This window comes from Syngnathus typhle, linkage group LG9 (genome assembly GCF_033458585.1).
Source record: "Syngnathus typhle isolate RoL2023-S1 ecotype Sweden linkage group LG9, RoL_Styp_1.0, whole genome shotgun sequence".
NCBI classification, from domain to species: domain Eukaryota; kingdom Metazoa; phylum Chordata; class Actinopteri; order Syngnathiformes; family Syngnathidae; genus Syngnathus; species Syngnathus typhle.
The window spans coordinates 6,042,653-6,067,787 of record NC_083746.1 but is presented as its reverse complement, the minus strand read 5'-3'; the positions used below and the strand labels follow the sequence as shown (position 1 = coordinate 6,067,787).

At 42.3% G+C, this 25,135-nt stretch overlaps 1 protein-coding gene across 1 annotated transcript; it reads right to left on the bottom strand.

Annotated features, from left to right (window-relative positions):
• Window positions 1-162: 162 nt before the first annotated feature.
• col4a1 (collagen, type IV, alpha 1) lies at window positions 163-25,105 on the bottom strand. Its single transcript, XM_061287780.1, has 52 exons — window positions 24,876-25,105; window positions 13,445-13,498; window positions 12,106-12,195; window positions 11,962-12,006; window positions 11,836-11,880; window positions 11,683-11,745; window positions 11,492-11,545; window positions 11,376-11,402; window positions 11,195-11,269; window positions 11,071-11,133; window positions 10,951-10,986; window positions 10,814-10,852; window positions 10,365-10,454; window positions 10,225-10,260; window positions 10,068-10,127; window positions 9,951-9,986; window positions 9,683-9,727; window positions 9,559-9,591; window positions 9,324-9,384; window positions 9,182-9,217; window positions 8,941-9,087; window positions 8,747-8,830; window positions 8,572-8,655; window positions 8,251-8,321; window positions 7,977-8,168; window positions 7,734-7,902; window positions 7,562-7,654; window positions 7,326-7,430; window positions 7,097-7,194; window positions 6,794-6,944; window positions 6,588-6,701; window positions 6,305-6,472; window positions 6,095-6,184; window positions 5,692-5,844; window positions 5,482-5,580; window positions 5,265-5,354; window positions 5,005-5,144; window positions 4,754-4,880; window positions 4,586-4,666; window positions 4,395-4,493; window positions 4,202-4,252; window positions 3,926-4,111; window positions 3,679-3,812; window positions 3,516-3,588; window positions 3,358-3,429; window positions 3,111-3,239; window positions 2,866-2,964; window positions 2,578-2,790; window positions 2,318-2,495; window positions 2,121-2,235; window positions 1,827-1,999; window positions 163-1,661 (listed from the first exon to the last, which is right to left on the bottom strand). The coding sequence occupies exons 1-52, from the start codon at window positions 24,945-24,947 to the stop codon at window positions 1,580-1,582; spliced, it is 4,920 nt and encodes a 1,639-aa protein (XP_061143764.1). The 5' UTR covers window positions 24,948-25,105; the 3' UTR covers window positions 163-1,579.
• Window positions 25,106-25,135: the final 30 nt, after the last annotated feature.

Here is a 25,135-nt window from a genome sequence, read left to right as displayed (position 1 = left end):
AGCATAATAAAAATACAGCCTGCCACAAGACTCGGAAGGTCACAAATCAGCCGCACAAATTATGTTGGCTCTCTCTTGTGGCCTGCAGAGGTACTTCTGCAAAATTATGTTTTAAATCTTTTGGCCTTCATAGAGCCTTCTCACGGTTGCAGACACATACAATGATCTTCAAATGGCTTTATTGCATGAGTTACAGAAACTTGGGAAAAAAATAACAATGTTAATCACTGACAGTTATGTTCCACTGTATTTGATTATCAAACGCATGTTGTGGTCAATTAATAATTGGTATAATGCTTTTGTGTTTTCAGTTTAATATGTTTATATTCTTCATTGTACTGGATTGTCTGCCATTTTCTTCTGAATGATTACCATAGTAACCTTACAGGTAAGTGCAAAATCATTCCTGCTGGCATGGCAATATTTTAAGTCATCTATCTATCCATCCATTTGTTTTAATTAATTTGTCTTAACCCAACTGTTGCTATATTCTGCCATTTCCATCCATTTTAATAATAAATTTTAATACTGTCACCTGCCCAGGTTACCAAAAATTTGGGTAAAATAGATACGTCCATATTGCTTTGCGTTTTACTAAAATGCGAGCAAAAGGTCCATTTCGAAAAAGAAAAAAAAAATTACGATAAAGTCTAAGAGCAGAATACCAAGTACGTATTATGTGAAAGTAGAATATATGCTGTATGCAGGTACAGTATATATACATGTGCATTTTGGAGGGTCATTAAAGACTAGGATCGTTAAAAAGGAAGCACAGTCAGGCAGACAATGCAGTAAAGTTGATTTTTTTTTTCTTTCTATTGTGTTTAGTGCCTTTGTTTAAGCATTAAAAACAGCAACAACACAAACAATCAAATTTGTTTTGGGCAGATTTTCATTGTTACATCGGGGAAGTCGTCTGCCAAACATACACTGTCATTTCTACGATAATTTTACACGTGTTATTAAGGCGCTCAATGTCTTTGGGTCCATTGAACCTTGCATTCACTTGGGTCTAACAGAATCTCATACATCATATAAATAAAAAAAAAAAGGATTTAATAACACACAAAATAGACTCAATAATAACCTGAGGAGAGTATGTTGAACTAGGAATGCATTATATTTACAACAGAATAATTGTTACACAGCTGCGTGTCGTGCATTAGCAAATGATTGTGGAATCAGTGGCAAGTCCCATCCTTAATATCAGTGTGTGTAAACAAATTAAAAAACAGGGTGTGGCTGTATATTATAAACAAGTAGCTTTATCTTTCAAAGAAGAAATAAAATATGGAAGATAAGTAAGCTTCGATAGCACCTGGCTTACATAAGCAACCCATTCGAAATGAACATTAGTTTACCAGTTGGGTGGGGGCAAGTACTCAGTGCAGCGGTAAACTGGGCGCCATTCTTTGTTAGTAGAAGTGTTCCGCGTGAGCCACTTGGTCTTTGTGTTTTCTTCTGGTTTGCAAAAGTTCAAACTCAGTCCCGCCGCTCTCACATGCAGGAAAAATAGCACCATCCTCGGACATTAGGAAGTTTTAAAGCCAAGTGAACGAGATCGCAAGTCAGGCAGGGTTTATGTCCTCTTCATGCACACTTGACAGCGGCTTATGTGTGTTCGCAGATTTCCCGCTTTTAGCGTCGTTGGCACGGGTTTCCTGGAGATCAAGAGAGAGGAAAACCTTTAAGCAAGCGGACTTCTTACGGAGCTACATTGCTGGAAATGTATCATCGCAGTATTATTTTGTTGCCAACATAAGGATCACAAAATATTACAATACTAAATCACAAAATGGTTCCTGTGTGATGTGCATCCGACTTACGTAAACATCTCGCTGTCTTCAATTGTCGCAAGCCAGAAGCTGTAGGAGTTGGCGTAATAGTTACAGGTTCCTCGACCGTGACACTCAATGAACGGAGCGCTTCGGAACTCCTCCAAGCAGGAACCGGGAGAGGCCAGAGCCTGACCTGAACCCTCAGCACCTGCGCTAGTGTGCTATACAAACATACAGATATGCAGAGAAAGGTCAGAGCCTGTGTGCTTTTTGACCTTTCATGGCCACCGTAGTTCTCATATACGTTTGACAATACAGATGTTCTTTGTTTTTGTGTCTCACCATTACAAAAGAATATCCGATCCACAGAGAGTCCCAACCATAAGGACATGGAGGGATCATAATGGTCTGACTGTGAACTGCAATCACCATGGCTGGAGCTTCACACACTGCACACCTTTAAAAAAAAGTAGGGTCCAATATGTAGTATAAGTATCATGATAAAACTGAAGAAATGTATTGACAGTATGATGACACACCTGCTGATGAAGGGTTTGATGCTTTCGCCTGTAATTGGCGCCATACTCATGGGCATGGGCTCAGGCGAAGTGAGCCAGTATGAGTAGTCATTACGCGAGGCGAAGTTACAGACGTTGTTGATGTTGCAAAACAAGAAGGGCATGGGGCTGAACTTTCTCAGACAGCTTCCGGCCGTACCTGGAAACCCAAGGGATTGGAGTTCCTTACAAAGCTCCTTCTTCACACGACTTTGGGTTTTTTCCCATTGTACGATGCTCACCAAGATCCTGCCCATGGGAGCGTTCATTGCCTTGGACGTAGAGCAACGAGTAGCCATCATATATGGGTGAGGTGCCCTCAGGACAAACTGGAACCTCCACTGTTTGGCTGTGCCGAGTTACCAGGAAACCGTGATCCATAGAGGAGGGGCCGGGTGGTCCCACTTGGCCAGGAACACCATCCGGTCCTGGGGGGCCAGGAAACCCTCTGGGTCCTGAGAATATGATTTGTTAATTGTTATTTTTTTAATGGGATATAGCTTCAGAAACCAATTATGTAGACTTCTGACCTTGAGGCCCAGGCAGACCAGAGTCGCCTTTGGATCCTGGCTGACCGTGATAACCAGGGAGGCCATCTTCTCCTTTTGGCCCTGGAGTACCTGTCAGACCTAGGAAATTAAAAAAGGAGCCAAAGTTAACCCAAGTAGGGAAGACCTGTAAGAGTTTAACAACTCCCTGTCTCATATTGGCCCAAGATTTGGTTAATACAGTAAAAAATGAGAATCTGCACAATCATTGAAGTCTTTATTGTTACCTTGCTGTCCTTTCTGGCCTGGGAATCCAGCTGGTCCTTGTGGTCCTGGTAAACCCGGGACACCCTCTTGACCAATGTCTCCTTTGATGATGGTGTGTGGACCAGGGAGACCAGGCAGGCCAACATTACCTGTGGAATATTGTTTCGTGTTAAGGAGAGCCATACCAGGGTGTCTCTCGCCAGTGGGGATATATTCAAACACTGAATAGAGTGAACGTGGATGAGCAGGTACGTGACTCATTCTTACCTTTTTCTCCTTGGAATCCTCTGTCTCCAAGTTCTCCTTTGAATCCAAAATCGCCTTGACTACCCTTTGTACCTAGATATCAACGATGACAACAACAGAAGAATGGCTTTAGCACATGTTGTCTTTGACAGATGAGACTAATATCCATTTTTATCCACCTGGGAAACCGGGTACCCCCTGTTGTCCCCTCTCTCCTTTGGGGCCGTGAACACCTGGAAGACCAGCTGGCCCCTGTGTAACACAAATACCTACATACGTTAAGAACTGGCCCCAACTTGAGTAACAATTTACTGTATATATGTCAGTGGCCATGTTACGTACAGGAAATCCAGGTGAACCAGGGTCACCCTTTTGTCCTAATTCTCCCTGGAAACCAGGAAGACCATGGTCTCCTTTTTCTCCCTTTTGGCCATCTCGTCCTGGTACACCAGAAGGTCCCGGTGTGCCAACGATTCCTGTTGTATAAAGAAATGAGATATGGCTTTTACTTTCTGTTTCTGGTACAATATAACCAGACTGGTCAGAAACCGTCTTTGTAAATGGTCAACTGTCGTAAATTGTGGCATACCTGGTTCTCCAGGTTGTCCTGGTTCTCCCTGATTTCCTTTAGGTCCCTCCAGAGAGAATCCTGGGGGGCCAGTTTCTCCTGGCTCTCCTTGACTCCCCTGAAAGCCGGGAAGTCCTTTGTCACCTTTGACACCAGGCACACCGGGATAGCCTGGGCTGCCGGGGAAGCCCAGACTACCTTTTTCACCTGTATATCATGACACGTAGGAGATATGTTAACAATTAAACTCACTCAAAATGTGTGGAATATTGAATTAGTGGTGGAGGCCAATCTCACCTTTGCTACCTAGCTCCCCTGGGGGTCCTGGAATACTAAGACCAGGTATACCTGCAAAAGAGAGTTTATGTTAAAATCATACTGTAATTCTTTATAGTTCTTACAGATTTGGGATTGGTTTATTCTTTCCACTGGTACTGTAATGTCCCGATCAAAGCATACAAAATGTTGAAAATCATCATGAGGTACCAACCAGGGTCTCCTCTCTCCCCTGAAGATCCAGGGATGCCATCAACACCCGCTTCCCCTTTATTTCCAGCTGGACCAGGAGGTCCTGGCAAGCCACTCTCACCTGGTGGAGGAAGGGTTCAAACTTGATTTGGTACAGTGCACTAAGTAGAAACAGCACAGTGCCAGTAAATTCAAATGGAACGTCTTCTTTACCTGGTCGACCATCACCTCCAGGTTCTCCTGCAGACCCTTGTAACCCTGGGACCCCCTTCTCACCTGGTATTCCTGGCTGACCTACATGGATTACATGGTTACATGTCTTAGGTCGTGCTGTTCCTGGATGTTTGTGGATGGGTGCGACAACACAAAGTGAAATCTAACCTGGAGTGCCAAATATTCCTTTGTCTCCTTTAGCTCCCTGAACTCCTGGCATGCCAGGCGTTCCCATTTGACCCTTCAGACCCTTCTCTCCTCGCGATCCTGGGAATCCTGGTTGTCCAGGTTGTCCCTAGAGGAAAAACATTTTTTTTTTAAACAAAAGGTTTGAGTCTTGATTTTAATGTCAAGAAAGAGCAAGTCATTTTAGAAAACATGCTCAACATAGAATAACAATAATAAAGATGGAAGATTACAGTTTCTCCTGGAAATCCTGGGAGCCCAATGCCTGGCTCTCCAGGTGTTCCGCGGTCTCCTTTCACTCCATCCGTTCCTCTGAAACCGGGATGACCCGGAGTACCTATGTCTCCTTTAAGACCATTTGGACCAATTGGACCTGCAGGTATTAGGTTGAAAAAAATAAAAATAAATAAATAACTTTTCCATTCCATTTCCAAATAATAATAAATTACTTTTTTATTCTTGAACTACACATGTACTCATCAGTTGGCCTTACCTGGTATTCCCATTTCACCTGCACTCCCCTTCTGCCCAGGTGGTCCCATATAGCCAGGTTCTCCAGGAACACCAGTGTCTCCTTTCTGACCTATGACACATTGATCAAATACAAACAACATTTAGCGAGAATTACTGGTTTCTCCACTGAGATAAAGGAAAATGCATATGGCTCTTTGTTTTTGACAATGGATGTTGCAGTAGAGTAAATAGTACACCTGGTTGTCCGGGTAAACCAGGGTTTCCATCTTTTCCTGGCATTCCAGGGTCTCCAGGTAGTCCGCGAAAGCCTTTCTGTCCTGATGCACCAGGATTTCCTAATGAGACAGAACATTTACAGTGTTGTCAACTTATTCTGCATAGTACATGGATTTTTGGTGATCTGTGCATGACATTGGGCCTCAAATGGACTTTTCATTGTTTCACACCTGGATCTCCAAGGTCTCCCTTCGCCCCTTTCATGTGCTCCATGTCGACTTTCTCCATCTTCCCAGGAGGGCCTTGAAGACCAATTTCTCCCCTCTCTCCTTTAAGTCCAGTCTCTCCGCTTTGTCCACGCACACCAGGAACACCAGGATCACCTGAAAATGAAATGAATGTTGAATGATGTCTTGCTCATTAAATCCAAACAGTAGGACCCTCAACCCGCGTCTATTGATGACCATAAAACCAAAGAGCCATGTATTTTTGGAATCATAACAGTGCTTCATCTGTTTTCAAATCAAGTCAGCTCTCCAAAGGATTATTCCAATCAGGCACTTCGCAGTCTAATCGTAGTCTAATAACAGGCTGATGAAAAGTGAAAACTTATCTGAGCAGATGATTCATTACCTCTCGAGCCTTGATTTCCAGGGAAACCAGGTGGTCCGGGAAATCCTGGCAATCCCGGAGTACCTATGACCCCCATTTCGCCTTTTGTACCTGACCGACAAAAACACAGATTGACATTACTTTTACGCTTCCTTTACATGTTTCTACCAATTAGTTACGTGTATGGCCCTGATGGATGCAATGGAGCCTACAGTATATCTTTTTTCTCACCTTGATTTCCAATCAGTCCATCCCTTCCTGGCAGGCCTGGTACTCCTGGCAAACCTTTTTCGCCGGGGGCTCCTGGGAACCCAGAAAGTCCTTTTTCTCCTTGAGGCCCTGGCATGCCAATGCCAGGAGGTCCTGGATAGCCCCTCTCTCCTTTTTCACCCACCCTACCTACAAAATATGCAGGAATTGAACAAAAAGGAAAAATATACAATTTAGTTATCTGGTTACAACAAACCCATTGCAAACAATTCTGTGTAAAAAGAACTGTATGACTTGTACTTACCAAATGGACCGGGCTCTCCTTGTTGTCCTTGTGGTCCTGGGGCTCCTGGCAAACCCTTTCCTGGAGCACCTGGTAACCCTACCACTCCAGCAGGTCCAGGCTGTCCAATGTTACCTAAGACCAAGTATAAGTATTTTTTTAATTTTAATCTTTCAACTAGATGTCACTAATGGAATGCATTTACTGATGTAACTGTACAGTTATACCTTTTATTCCCTGAGGTCCTGGCGGTCCTGTGAGGCCTTCTTGCCCAGGAATACCTGGTAATCCTGGGTTACCTTTATCTCCAGGGAACCCAATAATTCCCGGAGGACCCTGTGAACCTTTTTGGCCCGGAAGCCCCATTCCTGGTTCACCCTGTCGCACACAACAATGAGATGCTATGTTAACACTTCCAAAACACCAAGTTAAATGGTCAGGAACAAAGTGCTTTAAAGTCCTGATTTTATAGAATATTATTCCACTTATCAGACGTTTGGCTTATGGTACAAAATACAGTAAATGCACACTTTTTGTCCTTGTAGACCAGGTTGTCCAGGAAAACCATCCTGTCCCGGTCTCCCGGACTCTCCTGGCAATCCCGGAGCACCTGGAATTCCACTGATTCCTAGAAATATGAAGAAGATTCTTCTAGTATTTGTGTTTTATTGCCATTTGTGGTACTATTGAAATCCATTAAATGTCTTTGGTATGAAAATTCATTTGTACAAAAAGTTGGGACATCGTCTGTTACTTTACCTTTTGCACCAGTTGGCCCTGGAAATCCAATTCCTGGTGGTCCTTGATCACCTTTCTGTCCAGGAAAACCTGGTATTCCTGAGTCTCCTTGGAGACCTGCTGGACCTACAATCAACAACATTGTGGTCAAATGGATGATTTTTTTTTCACATTAATTTTTTTATTTAATAATTCCCAAATGAACTCTATTGGGTTGGTAAAAAATGAGTGATTAGGGAATGAAGGTCATTTTTCACCTTGAGGGCCATCTCTGCCAGGTTCTCCTCGCGGCCCAGGTACACCCTGTGGTCCGGGAGTGCTCACACCTTGACCTGGCTCACCTTTCACACCTGATGGATTTGTAGTGTACAAAGTTTGTAAAAGCTATTCAAATAGGGTTCTACATGATTGTTAGTGTGGAGGTCCTACCGGGTGTTCCTGGTGATCCAGGGATGCCAGCTCTCCCCTGACTCCCCTTATCTCCAGGCACCCCAGGGCGCCCGAAGCCTGGCAGACCTGGAGGACCCCTCTCTCCAGGGGGACCCGTAAGACCAGGGTCCCCAATTGATCCTTGATCACCTTTGATGCCCCCTTTGCCCTGAAAGCAAGGTTAACAAAAAGAATGACGACTAATGGAACCTAGTTAAACTAATCAAACAACACAATACATACAGGGTCTCCTTTCGGTCCAGGAACACCAGGTAGGCCATCCTTCCCTGGGATCCCATCCAGACCTGGTTGTCCAGGTGAACCACCAGGACCAGGGTAGCCTTTGTCTCCTTTCAGACCCGGAGCAATGAATATGTCTCCTGGCTCTCCAACAGGACCAGGGGCCCCAATCAAACCAGGAATGCCACTGATACCCTAAGTACAAGTACGAGTTGTGAGAATATACTAAGAACTATACACAGTACTTACTCCATGAAGGTTTATCTGTGCTACTTACAGGTCTTCCAGGAGTTCCTGGAAACCCAGGATTACCCTTGTCTCCCTTGCCTCCTACAGGACCAGGAGGTCCTGAAGACAAATAAGGGATACTTCAGTGGAGTTACAAGAAAAGGGTTAGGGCCAGTCTGGATGAATGAAAATGTCAGACTCTGTGGTCAAGAATCTGACCTTCCAGAAAGATTTAGCGTAACAGGCAGACCTGTTCATCACACAAACATTCATACCGTCGGTCACTAACTGGGACTGAATCATTGCACATTGTGTGAAACGCAATGCTACATTTGACCTTTTCCATCACATAAAAAACACTTTTGCTTACCTCGCTCCCCTTTAAGGCCTTGGGGGCCTGGTAAACCCGCAGGTCCGAACCCTTCACACTGGACGCAAGTGTCTCCTTTGTCGCCTGTATGGATTCACATACAAAGAAAACAAACATGAAAATTCAGTACATCATAGAACCTACAGATGGAAATATCTTATTTCATTGTTCTAACCTTTTTGTCCCAACTCTCCTTGAAGCCCTGGAGGTCCAGGTGGGCCAAGAGAGCCTTTTGCATTGGTGCATTCATTAGGGTCAACTGTGGGCACACAAACAAAATCTTTGAAATGGGGATTATAAAACTTCTATGGTAAAACATTTTGCCTGGAAATCACCATAGAGTGAAAATAAATCTCAGACCAAGCATACCAGGTAATCCTGGAGGCCCAGGGGGTCCCACTAGTCCCGGTTGACCTGGGGGTCCGGCTAGAGACTCTCCTTCAATACCCCTCTCTCCTTTCTGACCCGCATCGCCCTTTTGGCCGGTCTCTCCACGAGGTCCTTCAAGATAGCGCCCTGAAGTCCAAAGGACAGAGAGTGTTACCCAAGTGTCTGTGTGTGTGTGTGTGTGTGTGTGTGAGCCCATGTGGGCTTGTGTGTTTGTGCTTACCTGGTGGGCCTGCTTCTCCTTGAGGTCCAGGGAAACCTTTAGGAACACGATGGAGACTAAACATCAGTCAAGGGAGCTAATATACTCAACTATTGATTTAGCGTAGTGTCCATGCGTGTTGTCCATGTTGGGGATGACTGACCTTTTTCTCCTTGTAACCCAGGGAGGCCACGAGGACCAGCTGGACCAGGGGCACCGCTTGCCTATAAACCCCAATAGGAAGACTTCAAAAACCTCCTCATCATGCTAAGTAATAATAATGTGAATTATTATTATTAAATATTTACAATAATAACTTATTTCAATATGTTAATGAGTGACCATTGAGGTAAAATAAAGAGGCAAAGTACAAATAGATAAAAAAAAAAAAAACGTACATATCCAGGAGGCCCTCTTTCTCCTTTTTCACCCTAGAGACAAAACAAGAGATTATCATCACAATTTTGGATGAAATGTTTAAAAACTTGATGAGTAAATATATACGTATAAACCATTGTTTACCTGAGGTCCAGGGTATCCGTAATTTCCGGGAAAGCCCTTTTCTCCCTATGTGACAAAGTGATTTTGATCATTTCTTTGGTCATCATAATATGGACAATCATCACGATACAATGTTACGATCTCACACTCTATTTTATGGGTCTACAAAATGCTCACTCTTGAAATCAACAAAATTACCATCACGTATTGACACCATAATCTGCCTACATCAAATGGCATATGCAAATAAGTTTGGTAATTTAACGTTTTTTTTTTCTTTCAGTTTTACCTTTCGCCCTTCATCTCCCTCCTTGCCAGGTTTGCCCTAAAATGAAGCAAAATGAAACAGTCACACACTGAGAAATAGTCCGTATACGACACCATTATTCGATTTTCAGTTACTTACTATCGGCCCTGGTGGCCCTGGGTCACCCTTTACTCCAGTTTGAGATATATTGCAATAGCCCTGTTGAGCAAATCACATTGGAAATTGATTTTATTTTGTTCAAAGATGGTAAGGAAGTACTTTAAGTGGTTTAAAAAATATTGATCGCAAAACTCACTTTTTCTCCTTTCTCGCCTGGAGCTCCTCTGTTCCCCTTTGGAGATAGAAACAGTACACGGTAAGAATACAGAAAGAAATTCACCTTCTGAGTTATACGCAACAAAAGCCGAATTATCAGACACATGAATGAGTAAGCACCGGTGGTCCGATAAACTCTGTGCCAGGGCCTTCCACGCCTGGTGAAGGGGGTCCGGGAGGGCCGGGTGGGCCTCTGAAGCCCCGCTCACCCTGCACAGAAAACATTTGAATGAGCTCAATACTCAAGAGTGGTATTCGATGTTTGCATTCATAAAATAAAAATAATAATAATAACACAAATCATAATATTTGTTATGTTTTTTATGGATGCTAGCTGAACAATATGTTTATTTTTGTAGTGACTGCAGTGACAAGAAATTAGCTTGATTTATTTTAGCCAAAAATTATTGATGAGTTTCCTAGATGTGTGATGGGTTTCAATACAGTACTTGGATTAAAGAAATAAAAAAGAAATGTAAAATACATTCATGACACTGAAACAACATTCAGGTTCTTCTCGTTAATTCTGCAACAACAATCATAATAAAAATTAGATGATGAAACCTCACCTTATCTCCTTTCTCACTCTCAAAGGAGAGCTTGTCATCCTGTCAGAGAGAAGAGGGAAAAAAAAGGCAAATCAATACACTGTAGCTCAAATAAAGATGACGATGCTTGACATGTCTTCCTATGCTGGGTGTTATACCTTTTCTCCAGGGGGGCCTGGTGGTCCAGCATCACCCTGTCAAATACAACAATAACACTATTAGCTGTCCACTTACATGGTATTATTGACTTTAAACATGTTTCTGTCAGGATAACTCACTTTGGGTCCGATGTAACCCCGAGGTCCAGGAGGACCAATTGGCCCAGGTGGTCCATGAGATCCCTGAAAAACACAGTGTGATGAAAAATTCAGATGTTCACCCATCTACAGACAAAATACGCACCGGAAGTCCAGGTGTGCCTGGGAAGCCTCTGTCGCCTTTAAGGGGAATGATTCCGATCACACCACCTGGATCACCCTGCAAAAGTCCAAATATTGCTTCTGTAGAATTTCTTACATCTTAATATTGATGAGAGCAAGTGCTTAATATATTTAGATAAAACGCTGGTATGATTCCAGCAAACCTTAATTCCTGGAACCCCTGGGACGCCCTGAAAGATGTATAAAAAACAAAGGTCAATATTTTTCTTTTTAAATTGCTTTTCATAACATGGAATAATGAGTGAGCATGAGTGCTTACAGGAGTTCCTTGAAGACCATCAAAACCAGGGACACCATCTCTTCCTCTTTCTCCCTAAAACACACACACATCATCAGATTGAGATTGTCTGAAACACATACAGAAATTAAACTCACTAAAAGGTGGAAAAAAACTGATGAGACAAGAGAAATCTAGGGTGTAATACTTTATCAATCGTATGAGTATCTTACTTTAGTCCCGTTGCATCCTGGGACACCTGCAATACCAGGTGGACCATCGTTTCCATTGATTCCCTATTGAAAAAAAAATAGCATAATGTGAGGAATCTTATATTTAGAATAAAAATAAAATGAAAAAAAATAAAGTAACAAATTGGTACATACAGGTAATCCTGGATTTCCTGGGAAACCTGGAAGACCAGGAGGACCCTGCAAGTTGACAACCACAACATTACTTCTCATTGACATCTTTCACAATGTAACAATCCAATTGTTTTCCAAGATGCTTACCCGGACTCCTTTTATTCCAGGAGCGCCAAACTGTCCTGGATCTCCCTGAGATAACAAATAATACACAGAAAGAATAAATTCAAAATAATGACATCATCACCATCATTGTGTTTTCAAAGGGAATTTGAGACTATATCTGCTGACCTTGGGCCCCATTGGCCCGACTGGCCCCTCATGTCCCTGCATTCCAGGGAATCCCATGTTACCTTGAAGACCAGGGAGACCACGCTCACCCTGAAAACAGCAAATTGTGCACAAATTAATATAAATAAATAAAATGAAAATGTAAACATATAAATACATAAATAATATATAATATATTTATTCATATAAATATAAGTATAAATACATACATACGTGTGTGTATGTGTGTATGTGTGTGTGTGTGTGTGTTTGTGTGCGTGCGTGCGTTGCTTACATTTGTTTTGTTTATTTACATCGAAACAAAGGGCTAAGGCCCAAAAAATCCAAGACCTTTAAAATAATATAATTGTAATAATAATAATAATAATAATAATAATAATACAATCTAAAAAAATTGAAGAAAATATCTAAAAGCTATGAATGAATGTCTGACAAATTAAATAACGACTGTGTACTGTTTTATGCATCGTTTTATTTCCTGCATAAACTTCAAGAACGCGGTCTCTATGTATTTTCACTAACTGCCGCAAGGGGGAGCAATTGCACAGTTCACTTGTTGCTCGCTCCAGGACACAAACTTGTGAGAACTTGTGAGAGCACGTTGGAGGAAAATCTTTCCCAGAACACTTTGCACCTGACTTGCATCTGTTGTGTTGTTGAATGTTGTTGAATGTATTCAGCCCCGGGAATCGTTATGCAGTTGCCACAACAAGACTTTGTTGAGCAATATCAGACAGAACGGGATGCTCAGGGGAGATTTCAGTAAATGTGCTTGGCCTTTGAACATCTTTAGGGAACTTAGTGGACCACACCAGTCACCTGTTGTTGTTACTCAGAAGCATTTTAAGGACACTAATGTGAGCCAGTAGCACACAAAACAAACTAATGGGGAGCCCAAGAAGCATTGAAAATGGTTTGAAAACCAATTATTTTTCAATTTTGCTTGGACCAATGTTTTATCATAAACCCAAGATAATCCAGGGATGGTACAGAAAAGTGGGAGTAGACTTAATAATAAAACATGAATTAATAACACAACAACAAATAATTAAGCCATCTTTGTACTTGGGGACTTTTTTGTTCTACAGTGATGTTCTCAGAAGGCCACTTTTCATTTTCCACCTGTGAGGCCTTATATCCTGACATGCTCCAATTCAGCTCACATTAAGGTCACTGCTTGGTGACTGACACTCAGCTGCAGTTATTCCCCACTCAGTGAACACTACTTGACTTCTTAATTGTACGCCGCAACTGCTTCATATCAGCACACGAGACCGAGAGGCCAAAAAATGCATGAAATTGCAGTGACCTCAGCCAACGTGATGATAAGAGTTCTTACCTTGGCTCCCTTCACACCACTGCAGTCACATTTTCCACATGATGTCCCACAGCCCTGGGAAAGAACAAGAAGAGAAAGGTTCATTTTTTGTCTTGTGGTGTTCAGTCAAGTTATACATAGTTTGGTTAAAAAACAAATAACATGGAAAACATTTTTAAGTTGATAGTGTACAAGGCAGACATAAACAGGTCAAAGAGCAGCACAGTTCACAGTGATAAGTCTGACAATTGAAACATTCATGTAAATATGATTTGATTTATGCTAAATCTCTCTCATTGCACTTGACTACGTCATGCGTGACACGAGCACAGCTGGTCCCACCGCCCCCCCTCCACCCTCTCCCCAGTTTCCTCTCCTCCGGGGTCTCCAGAGGCTAAGGCCTGAGAACGAGCATGCACCGCCTCATTCATCCATCCCCCCCACCCCCCGCGCACCTTTTTTTCCCCTGCATTGTGCAGCTGTTTTTGGACTCACGTGCCAGGCGTCCAGCCAAAACCCAGTCAGGGGGGTTGCGGGGGCAGGTCTGGACATGCTGGGTGAAGACCACAAGAAACGTCTCGCACGTTCTCGCAGAGTCGACAAACGAACAGGTCGACCACCAAACAGGAAATCTACACGCAGATTTTGAATCTTCACTTCCTGTCCAGACTGCGCTCTAGTCCTTGTCTTTCCTATTTACCGGAAAATCCTTTGACGTGAATGTCCAAATTTGGACATGGTTGAGAACCCTTACGCAAGATTCAAACCCTACCTGGAGTCCCTAAATTGAAACCCTACCCAGGTTAGAAACCCTAACTTGAAGCCATAAGCTACATTTCAAACCCTATCTGGAACATCTAACTTAAGACCCCAACCCGAGGTTGTAAACCCACATTTAAAATCCAAAACACTTGCATGTTTCAAACACTTGTTAAAATCCCCAAACCTCCTTTGACACCCTAATTTGATACAATAGCTCGAAACCCTCACCTTGAAACCTTAATTTCAAACACTAGCATGAAATCCCATATTGGGAACCCTAATTTGACACCCTTCACCACATTATTTGGGGCTTTGTTTTATTGATTCTGAAGCCAAGGTAAAGACACTAAACCCTTCCCCACATCGAAAAACTCAAGAATGCCGCGCTTGCTTAGAACTTCTCGACTCCTCAGTGAAATAAGCGTGTTCCGCAACACGCCTAAGTAAACCAAGATGTGGTTCTGTCTGAATATCATGCTCACCCCCGCCCCCCCACACTCTCTCACCCGCATTTTTAACCTGTGTGGTCCGCCAAGGTGCGTCATTTCCCTTCCCTAATTCTCAGCCATTTAAACATCCTTCACTCACTCCATCTCAATCCGAGCCGAAGAAACACCTGCTTCACATCAGATTAGTGTGATACAAAGTGCGGATAGGGAGCATATGTGTTGAGAATGAGCCCCATGTGTGCTTCATTATGAAAATGAAATTGTGGCTCACAATCAGAGCTCCCGGTGTTGGACTAACGGGATTCTGTTAGGGAGGGGAGTGGTGGTGAGAGAACGTACTTGCCTATCATCAGCACCTCCCACATTTAAATAACAGCTGCATGGTTCCAATACATTGCAAGGTCTAAGTTGTGATGAAAAGCTCCCCTTTAAAATTTCAGCCAGCAGGAGAGGCCATTATTTAAATACACTCTCACCAGGTTTTTATTTTTTCATGGGATTTATGGAAAGTTTTACAAAGTCTTCAAACATGGATCCATCCATTTTCCAAACTGCTTATCCTCGCGTCGTATTTTCAAAATGATGCATACAAAAAGAATAATACATAAAACATTTAAAAATGGAGAGGGATCAAGAGCAATGGATAGCACAAAACATTTGTACAAGTAGGGTACCCATCCCTGTATGTGTTTGCAATAAACAAACCTTGATTTTCTTCGCGCAAACTTATCGTCTTATAATAAGTAGGTGCAAAAAGCAGAATTAAAAAGGTTGGACATTCAAGAATCTTCAGTAAATAATAAGGTGAGCTCAAATACTGTACTACTTTAGTCAAATTTAGTGTCAAATTAAATAGTGTGGTCAATAGTAGAATTACACACAAAATAAATGAAGCCGAATAAAATGGACGGATGGATTGATTTACTTCTTTTGGCATGATTAAGTAGTCTATTATTAAAATGTGAAATACGAGATTTTTAGGAAAGGTATGAAAAACTGACTTCTGTAAGACTTAACAGAAAAGACATGCCAGAATTTCCAGATGATCCACAGATCAAACACCGGGCGCAGACAGTGTTACTTTGTGAGTGGTGAGTCATGGAGTGCATGTCTGCAGCCTCAAACGTCTCCACTGATGAAGGACGTCATGCCTAAATGTGGGTGCCTCTGTGAAGAACCAATAAGGTGTCTTCTGGTTTCCTGGAGATTACAGTGTGTATTTGTTTACCCAGGATGGAGCAAATTCCGACTTTGACCCAAAATGTCAGCAAAAGGCCAAATTTGCACGGAGGTGTGCACCGGCACGGTAACACAGTCAGGAATGTCTGTGTGAAGCGGCACTCTCAGAATAAACCTGACATCATCGGATATAACTAGGTGTCTGCCAGTGACGTGGATTTGTCTTATGCTTGGAAATGTTTGGACAAAAAAAGACAGCAATATTAACACAACTATGACGTGGAGAAAGCAGGTCTGAGTGTTTGGAAGTGTTGGATAAGAGGGGCCCCACAAAAGAATTTAAGAACAGGCTCCCCAATGGCCACTTTGAGCACATAAAGTCCATACATGAAAACCCTAGCATAATAATGCTTGTTGTTACAATTTGAAAAGATAAGTCAAGAAAAACTTTTCTAACTTTGTCAATAAATTCTTTACTGGCAACAACGGTATTGTGTTTTATTTTTTTTTTAATGTAAAGCGAGACCACAAAAACATCTGGCCAATGTCATCCACAGAATTTTCACGCAGCGTATCTCCTGCAAAAACATGCCAGCCTTGTGAACATCCTGTAAGTTGCAAAGTATGTCCACATGGGGATTCTAAACCAGGAATCCAACAGAATTTGGCCAACATTGAACTAAAAAGTGATGAGTGTCCATGTGACTGTCAGTCATCATTTCATCTTTGACTTCACTGCTTTGCTTTTACAGCCCAACAACATTTTCTAAGCATTTTCCGGCATCATGCACTGATTCTATGTAACCTTCTCAAATTTCACTCTTTGTTTGTTTGGCATGACATGGCCTTCCACATTGCCAGCACATAAAAAAAAACGTTAGCGGCAAAGTTGAAGGAAACAGAGCAAGGCTAGACATGAAAACATTTTGCAGCCCTCAACTTGTAAATTTCAGCGCTGGAGTTGAAGAAAATAAATGTTTTACAATTTTAGAGAGTCAAGATAAAGATTTGTGTGTTTCTTTTGTCAAACTATTTGGGTTGAGTTCCCCAACAAATTGGTCGTAATGGCAAAAATGTTAGCGTGTTGTAAATGTTACACATTGCTATTAAATTGAACATGTGCTTAAATGTTCACATGTGTATGCTTTTGTGAGGTCCCTAGAAATAATTAATGGGAGTCTTTCAAGCTCCTGTTTCTCCTTTGCAGTCACTCCAGATCACATGTTTGGGTGTCATGTACTCAGTTCACTCATTTATGGACCATCAAACAGACTCGTGCTCTTGTTATTGTTCATTTACCACAGCAGCATCGTAACGGTCTGAGCGGCTTAACCTTGGAAACGACCCAATAAAGATAAGCTCGCTGCGGTTAAACCACACATCGTGGTTTCCATATGGAGTCAGCTGGGATAATCGGCACTGCATCCCGTGTCGGAAACGAAGCGGGATTTGAGTCGGAGCAATCAGGTTTGCTGTTTCAGAGGATTTTTTTTTTTTTCCCCAAAGAAAAACATACACATGTGAGGCGTCAGGTAGTCTGTTTTTGTTAAGTTGGACATTCTTGACCTTTTCTGGTACTGACAGGTTAGGTCAGGGTGAGGAGACAATTTTCTGTCTAACTGCCATACATGGAAGACTGGCCCTCCGGTATAAATCGCAGGAACGTGTATGTGTGTCTGTGTGTGTGTGTGTGTGCGTGCGTGCGTTTGTGAAGCTGAGCTGGAATGCTGATGTGTGCAACTGTGATGATGTCATAAGCGGCTACATAGATTCTCAGGTGCAAGTCTTGCCGTCTTGTTTCGCTTGCCTTTTTTTTTTTTTTTTACGCAATTGTTTAAAAAGTAGAACTGAGTAAAAAAAACAACGAGTGGAGTATTAATATGGTCGTACTTATTTTAATGCAAAACAAAAATCTCCTCACTATTCCAATACTTCTGACCATGTTCAAATGTAGCGGTATGTAATCTCCATATTTTTTATATATGATTTTATAGCTGATTACAAATGACAGGCGTACACAGTAGTAAAACATAGACATGCCAGGAGACACCAAGCTGAATCGTATTTTACGCAAGTGGAGAGCCTGTAAACCAAAAGCAGATCCTATTTTTCTGAGAACCAAATGATGTAAAACATGTCTTGCTTCAGGCTGCTTTTGCTACAACTTAGCAATCAGTCCCGTCTGGAACTAAAAGCAGATGCATCAACACGGAGACATTCTCACACAGAGTACAGCAGGAAAAAAAAATAAAAAATGAAACCAGCCCGCATGACTCCAAACACACGTGCATGGGATGTCAACATGACATGAGAGAAAGGCAAATGAATGCCAGACATTGTGAAACGCTCTCAGATGACATACACTGTACTACCTTCGTGAAGTCCTACTACATACCATCAAAGAGTGTTAAATGGACAAAGTTAACAAATGCACTTTTTCTTTGATTGTTTATGGTGAACCGTATTTATTGATCCTTTTTGTTAGAATTGGACGACTGCAAAGCGACAACATGCAATATTATGGACTTGAAAATGACATTTTCCAAATGTGATTGATGGATGATAGAGTCAGAGGTGTTTCAGTTGTTGCCATGGTGACTTGAGATCACCTACAGGAGCTTTTATGTTGTGTTAGGGCTAAGGTAATTTGTACGTTCATTTTGAAAATGTCGCCAAACAATTACACGATTATTCAAAGATGAGGCAACTAATTTAATAATCGATTTCTTGTCAATTAATCGATTAATTTTGACACCTCCGTTTGTGTTAAAGTAGCTTTAATGTTATATTAGCTCTAATATTGACGCTAAAAGGATCGGAGAATGTTCGTACGAGACTTAAGAATGTTAACATGTTTTTGTTTGATGATAGCCACTGCGTCACTCTGAAAATGAGAATCTTCATAATTACAGCCTTAAATGTACACAAAAACTTCAACTGGAAAAGAACAATCCTTCCTTGCAGATTTTTAATGGTGTTACAAATCAAGCACTGCGAGCACATCTCCTGGGACCAGAGAAAAGTGGACAACATGTCAGCGATTGTGTAATATGAAGCGGGACATTGGGCAGAACCCCGCAAGTCCACTCTGGAATCCTCGGATGCAAAATGAACCCTGGCAAATGGGAAATTTGTTTTAGGAAATTTCTCAGGGCCGGAATTGGCTGCGCTCCACTCAAGTGGCGAATTGCTTCTTCCACATGAGGAGTGATTTGATTTGGGGGCGGCGGGGGAAAGACAAAGTTTGATACGACATCTCCATATGTTTAATGAAAGTACAGGACCTCATTGAAACATTTTTTCAGTCAGTCACATTTTGGTCAGATTCAGAACCAAAGCCACATCAAAGTTGCCCCCTAAGAAGAAAAATGCAACCATTTGACTGGGGTCTTTGACCCCTCCTAATCAGTTTTCCCATCTGCATTGCATCTTGACCAGTCACATGACCCTCCTGGGCTCATCCTGTTGAACTTTCACCTCCGTTGAGGTCATTAGAAGAGATTTAAAGGTTCAGAGAAAAGCCTTTAATAGGAGGCTCATGTTGATAAGCACACTCTTCCTTTGTGAGTTGCGACAACTGCGTAAAAAAAACCACTTTGTTCACAAATTAAGAAAGACTCTAATCATTGCGCCTTCAAGGGGAGGGTGGACTTTCCTGCCCTAACTCACAAGTGCTCCACCCAAGAGCATCTGACTACAGTTGGGCACTACCACATCTTACAAAGAACAATTCCAAGAAAAATATGTTGCAATTTAAGAAAAAGTCCCAATATTTCACTCACTGGGGAATACAGTTGAATTTATCTGAGGAAAAAAGCTACAGTTGTTTCTCAGGAACTATCAGAAAGTTTTGACAGTTTCTAGTGTTGACAATAGCTATGGTGGACAAAATTTTGAATGATTCTTAAAATTTAGATTAAACCTTTCAGCATTTTTCCCTTGCAACTTTTTACTTTACTGTGTCACAATAATATCCAGACATCTTGTTAGTGTATGAAAGTGAGTCTGTAATACAAAGGAGACAATGTGTTGTGATGTCATAGAATAGTCACGAAGAATATGAAGGTGGTGGGTGTGAGAGCGAGAGCAAGCATGTAACTTTTGTTCTGGCACTTGTTCCCTATGAGAAAGGCTCTGTTCACTCGAAGACCACTTGAGCTGTGGCCCTGTGAATGCGCGACAGTGTGACACAGGATGTCGGCCGGAGCGAGCCATTCTTTAGCCAAAGAGGAAGGCCTTTGAATTTTATGCTCACAAAGACAAGAAGGGGTTGGGTCGCCTCCTGAGGAGGGCTTTGCTATCTGGAACGCCTGATGACTGCCAAGCGGTCTGCGCAACTTCGAGAATATTCTCAATGTAGTTCAGTGGAACCTTGATTCCTTTGGTCAAAAAAAAGAAAAGTCTGGCTTGAACCAAATCGTATGGGAACGGAAAGAAAAATGAATCCATTTCAGACCTCCAAATGTTTTTTTTTAGCATATGGAAGATGAGAGGTTGTTGTTTAGATGGGGAATCCCTAATATCCTGCGTAACTTTTTTTTTACTTGCACAACTTGAGAGTCACCGGACCCGTTGCGAAAAATATATTCATAATCACTCATTATCAAAAGGTAGCATCTTTTTTATGTTCAGAAATTACATAACAAACTTATTTTCTTTTAAACTTACATTAAGGTGTAGTGAGACTGATTGAAAATTTGATGCCTTGTCTTTTATTAAAATTTAGAGTCAGTCCTAAGATGTTTCTAGCGCTAACCGAGGTACACTAAATTAAATTATTTCCTCCCCAGCTATTTGCTGTTGATCTCATTAGATATTTTCCTCATTGTGGACGGTCCATGTAGTTCACCTCATCTCATATAAGCGCTTGTAAATGTGCCACATAAAACTACAAACAATGAGAAAACAAGAAAATTAAAACTTGTTTCAAAGGAGCCTTTTTATCGCAATATCCTCTCAAAAACACTTGTGATGATAACCATCTCCAGTTCTATTGTTATTTTGCTTCCATATCAAGTTGCCCGCCATCACTGTGACGTCATGTCACCGTTTGAACCTGCAAATTGGCTGACATGCTCATTTCATCACAACAGATCTACCGTCAAATCACTTCATGGACCAACTGGGAGGATCTCCTGACGTGAGGCGTGTCATGTGACCCGCCTAGCTCATTTCCTGCGTGGAAGTGATCTGATTAAGCTTTACGAAGCAAAAACAGCGCCGCAGAAGTTTGGGGTCGTCGGGAGCCTGCAGCTATGACGGGTGGAAAAACATCTGCCCTCCCTGAAAGCTTCAAAGTCAATGAAGTGCGTGCATTCTTAAATTCTGGGAATTACAGTCAGACTGGCTTTGCTATCAAGTTAAGAGTCGGGAAGTAAATGCTCATAACAGACCTCGACCGTGACTCGGGGGGGGGGGCAAGGACGGGAACATGAGGCATGTGTCTTGTAAATTTGGGTCTTGCGTTATCAGTTATACGCATATCCCACTTACACGCTTGCATATCACCGTAGCTCGATTCCATCGCTATCATAAACCTAATGAGCACTAGATTTTATAATGTTAATATTATATTTATATGCCAAAATAGCGAATATACCGTAACTGCAGATACGAGAACATAACAAAACTTTTGCTGCGGAAAACTTGAGTAGACCTTTTTTTTTTTATCTTGCACCTGTCATGATGATGGAAGTTTGCCGGGAAACATCTGAAATGAGCAGCAAAAACGCGGCACGCCGTAAATCCGTCATCTTTATTATCATCCGCCAGTTTGCTACAACAAATGGACGCCCAGGTCAATAACTGCGTAGGTGAGAATCATTTCAATTGCTCCGGTGCCGTCGTTTCCTTCTATCCATTTTGCGTTTCAAAGCATTGTCACCTCTTTTCTCATCAGCTCCCATCGGAGTGTGACAAATCATCATCTAACCGATCTCTGTCCGGATTCTAACGCCTCAGTTTACCCGGCAACCATAAAAACAGTGCACCTTTAGGGAAGTGTGACAATTCAGGGAGATAATGTGCAAGAATTATTAGCCTTGGACCAGAAAGGGAGTTTTGTGTGTGAAAAGTAGAACACAGCTGTCACAAGTCTCAGTGAAACGCTTGGACCACAGGGAAGCCTTTGGCGGCAGTAGCCCGATCCATAAAAATTTGGCGGGTGAGAAGCCAGAGGGGTCGCAGGTTTAAAGACTGCAATGGACCAAATCATCCTAAGACTAATCAAGGCCGATTTCTGGGGAGAAAAAGATTACATCAGATCTACAGCTGGGGAGCAACACCTGGCCCAGTTTATTTATTTTCCTGATAAGTTTCTGCAAGCGCGTGTACGCGCTGAGTCAAGTCCTTCAGAAAATCCGTCTGTAATGTCTTATTCCAGTAACATGGCAATTAACTGAGATAAAAAGTTCCTTTAAAATCTCCTTTATTGCTATTAAAGGCGATTTTTTAGGGTAAACATTTTTAGAAATGCGAAACCCAAATCATGTTCGATTTCCAAATCATAATCAGTTATCGTCACAGATGATTTCAAGAACTAAAATTGCTGTTTGGGGTGTTTCTACGGCAAAGAAAAATCATTTAAGACAGTGGCGATTCCAAATCAGGCTTGCTATTTAATCCTCACTAAACCTCAACAGGAGAACACAGACAGTAGGCAAAAAAATGGGTCGGACCTGCCACAGTGCTTGAACATGAGGGTCAGAGGAGACCTATCTTTGTCGCCAACGAGCGCCTGTCAAAATACAAAGACAAATGACCTGATGGCAACTCTTCCAAATGTAGGCATTTTTACAATGCTGAGGGTCAAGAAGGTTGCATCTTGGCAGGCTGCCGTGCTTGGCTGGTGGCCTGTCACAGTGAGAAGGCCAGCTGTTGTCTCCGTGGGAGGGGAGTTTGTCCGTTCATCCTGAGGATGAGGTGCTAACCAAAACTAGAAGCACCCGCCAACATCGGCCCATCAATCTAGGGCTCCAACGAATTTGCCAATCTTGACCACGCATTCCGCAAGTTGCGGGCGGATTAGCAAATGTCAGAACTTCCCGGGCCAAACCAGAAGTCAAGGATCACATTTCCCACCAGCAAGCTACCGGATAAACGTCCAGTTCATCCCACACACAAACTCCCTGCAGGAATCTGCTAATCACCTAAGCTAGAATCCTCCTCCTCTTTCTCCTCAAGGACTTGACTCAATGTGGCCACATTAAGTGACCACCAAGGAAGAGAAACTATTCTGGTACTGAAATTCATTTGGGATCAGGTTTCACAAACAAAAAACTAAATAAGAGCCGAGATCCTGCTTGCAAGCCGTTGGAACCAGGCGGAAGGTTAAAGGGAGGACGTTATCTTGCAAATGACAGTCAGTTCAACCTCTTCTAGCTACGTTGAGGGTTGTGTACAGTATATTCAACCATGGCCTTAGTTCAATAGCAGCGATTGTGAGATAGACTAAACAAGAAGTTGTGTTCTGGGGAAGGCCACAAAAAGCCCAAAAAGTCAGTATGCGTCACTTTGGGTATCTTTATGTGTCATTCCTCCCCGTGGGCAGCAGCAACACTCCTCAAAAACAATCAAGCCAATATTCCGAATATCCCCATTACATCGGTGTCATCGGATCAGCCACAAGATGTTCCGCCAAATATAAACCCCCTCGTCCCTAGTGTTCTCCAAAGTTTAACCGGTCCAGATGTTGTGTATCACACTTGTGTTTCTTGGAAAGTGGATAAACCGCCTCTGCTACTTTATTGGAGCCCACAAATTAGCTCATCTCAATTTGATGAGAAGAGCTAGAAAAACAGTGGGGAGGAAAATCCTTATGCGATAACGCCAGACTCCCTCATGAGGTGTCGCTTCCTCTCGTCGTGCTGCAGTTAAGTCTGTTCTTCATCATCTTGACATGAGATGGTCCACTGACATCTCCTCCCCCTCACCTGCACATCCGTGTGGGTGAAGAATGTGCTGGAAACGTCACCAACTCGGAGGGTACCAAAGGTTTTCAGCAGACATCTCGACTTCGCTGGATTTCATCCAACATAAATGTACAGCGGCTAGACTGACTGCGCTCTTCATATTGTTTTGCCATTAAAAGCCAAGCTAGCGAGATCACGCTATGTTTGTCCCGTGTAGCGTATCAGGGGTCATAGACACAAAATGGTTTGTATTTAAATTTCACTGGGGATGAGGCTAAAATATTATGTGTTATGTTATTTGTGCTCTTTTATCATCAGTTAAACCACAGTATATGTCAAAATAATAGTAAAAGATGATATATTTTCAAAGTTTGGGTCGCGGGGGAAAGTACATTTCAATTTTTGTCAAGAGCTGAAAAAGTTTGGAAAACCATGCGTTGTTAAAATTTTATCACAGTTGCAAAGTTTGATGATTACTTTTGCAAATGCAATTCATAATATGGGCGCTGCCCATTGGAAAGTGTAAATCCTTAAATTTGTTTCTTAAAACCAATAAAAAAAACAGTCTTGTTTGTGAGAATTTGGTAAAAAAAAAGAAACACCAATATGATTTGGAGATACATGTCAACACTAGTGTTTTTTTAAAAAGTTTATCATACATTAGAGGGGAGTACTTTCTGGCTGTTTAGTACGTAATACTAAATTATCAATACAAAAAAGCAGCTGATTGTATTGATCAAGACCGTGTTCAATGAGTAACATCCAAAGATGAACTATAAGTGAAGACTAAGTTATTCCTGACAACATGCTCCGAGCACTTATACAGAGGACCTCCCTGACACCCCCCCCCCCCCCCCATAACCCCAAGAAGGGGGGGGGGGTTGAGGAGGGGCAGAGAGAAGGAGCTGAGAGTAAAAGTGCAGTACAGTGAATGGGCTAATGACGTGAACTGTACATAATAATGTAATTACATTAAATCAAATCAGTAAACTGGCAGCACGCTGCAGCCACCACAGCTGAGGGCAGTGCAGCATCCAATACAAGTCATAATAATGGTACATATATTTCAACAAATAAATAAATAACCCACATAAAATCGCACATTTGAGTCACTTTGGGGGGAATACAAAACCAGAAAGAGTAAAGACTCACCTCAGCCGTGGCATGGTCCACGCTTGACGAGACAGCCAGCAGGAGCAGGATTGAGGCGGCGGGGAGCAGCATCTCTCCTGCGGTGCGCACCAACTTTCGCGTGTCCGCAAACAAGCACCTGAGTGTCGGCCTCTGTTTCTACTTTCTCAGCGGCGGAGCGAGCTCTGCACGTTGGCCTGCATGTTGCGTCCTGAAACGATATGAAGTTCTGATCAACGCGAGTGGGTTTAGTTTTGGTGCTTGAGCCACACCACACCTCT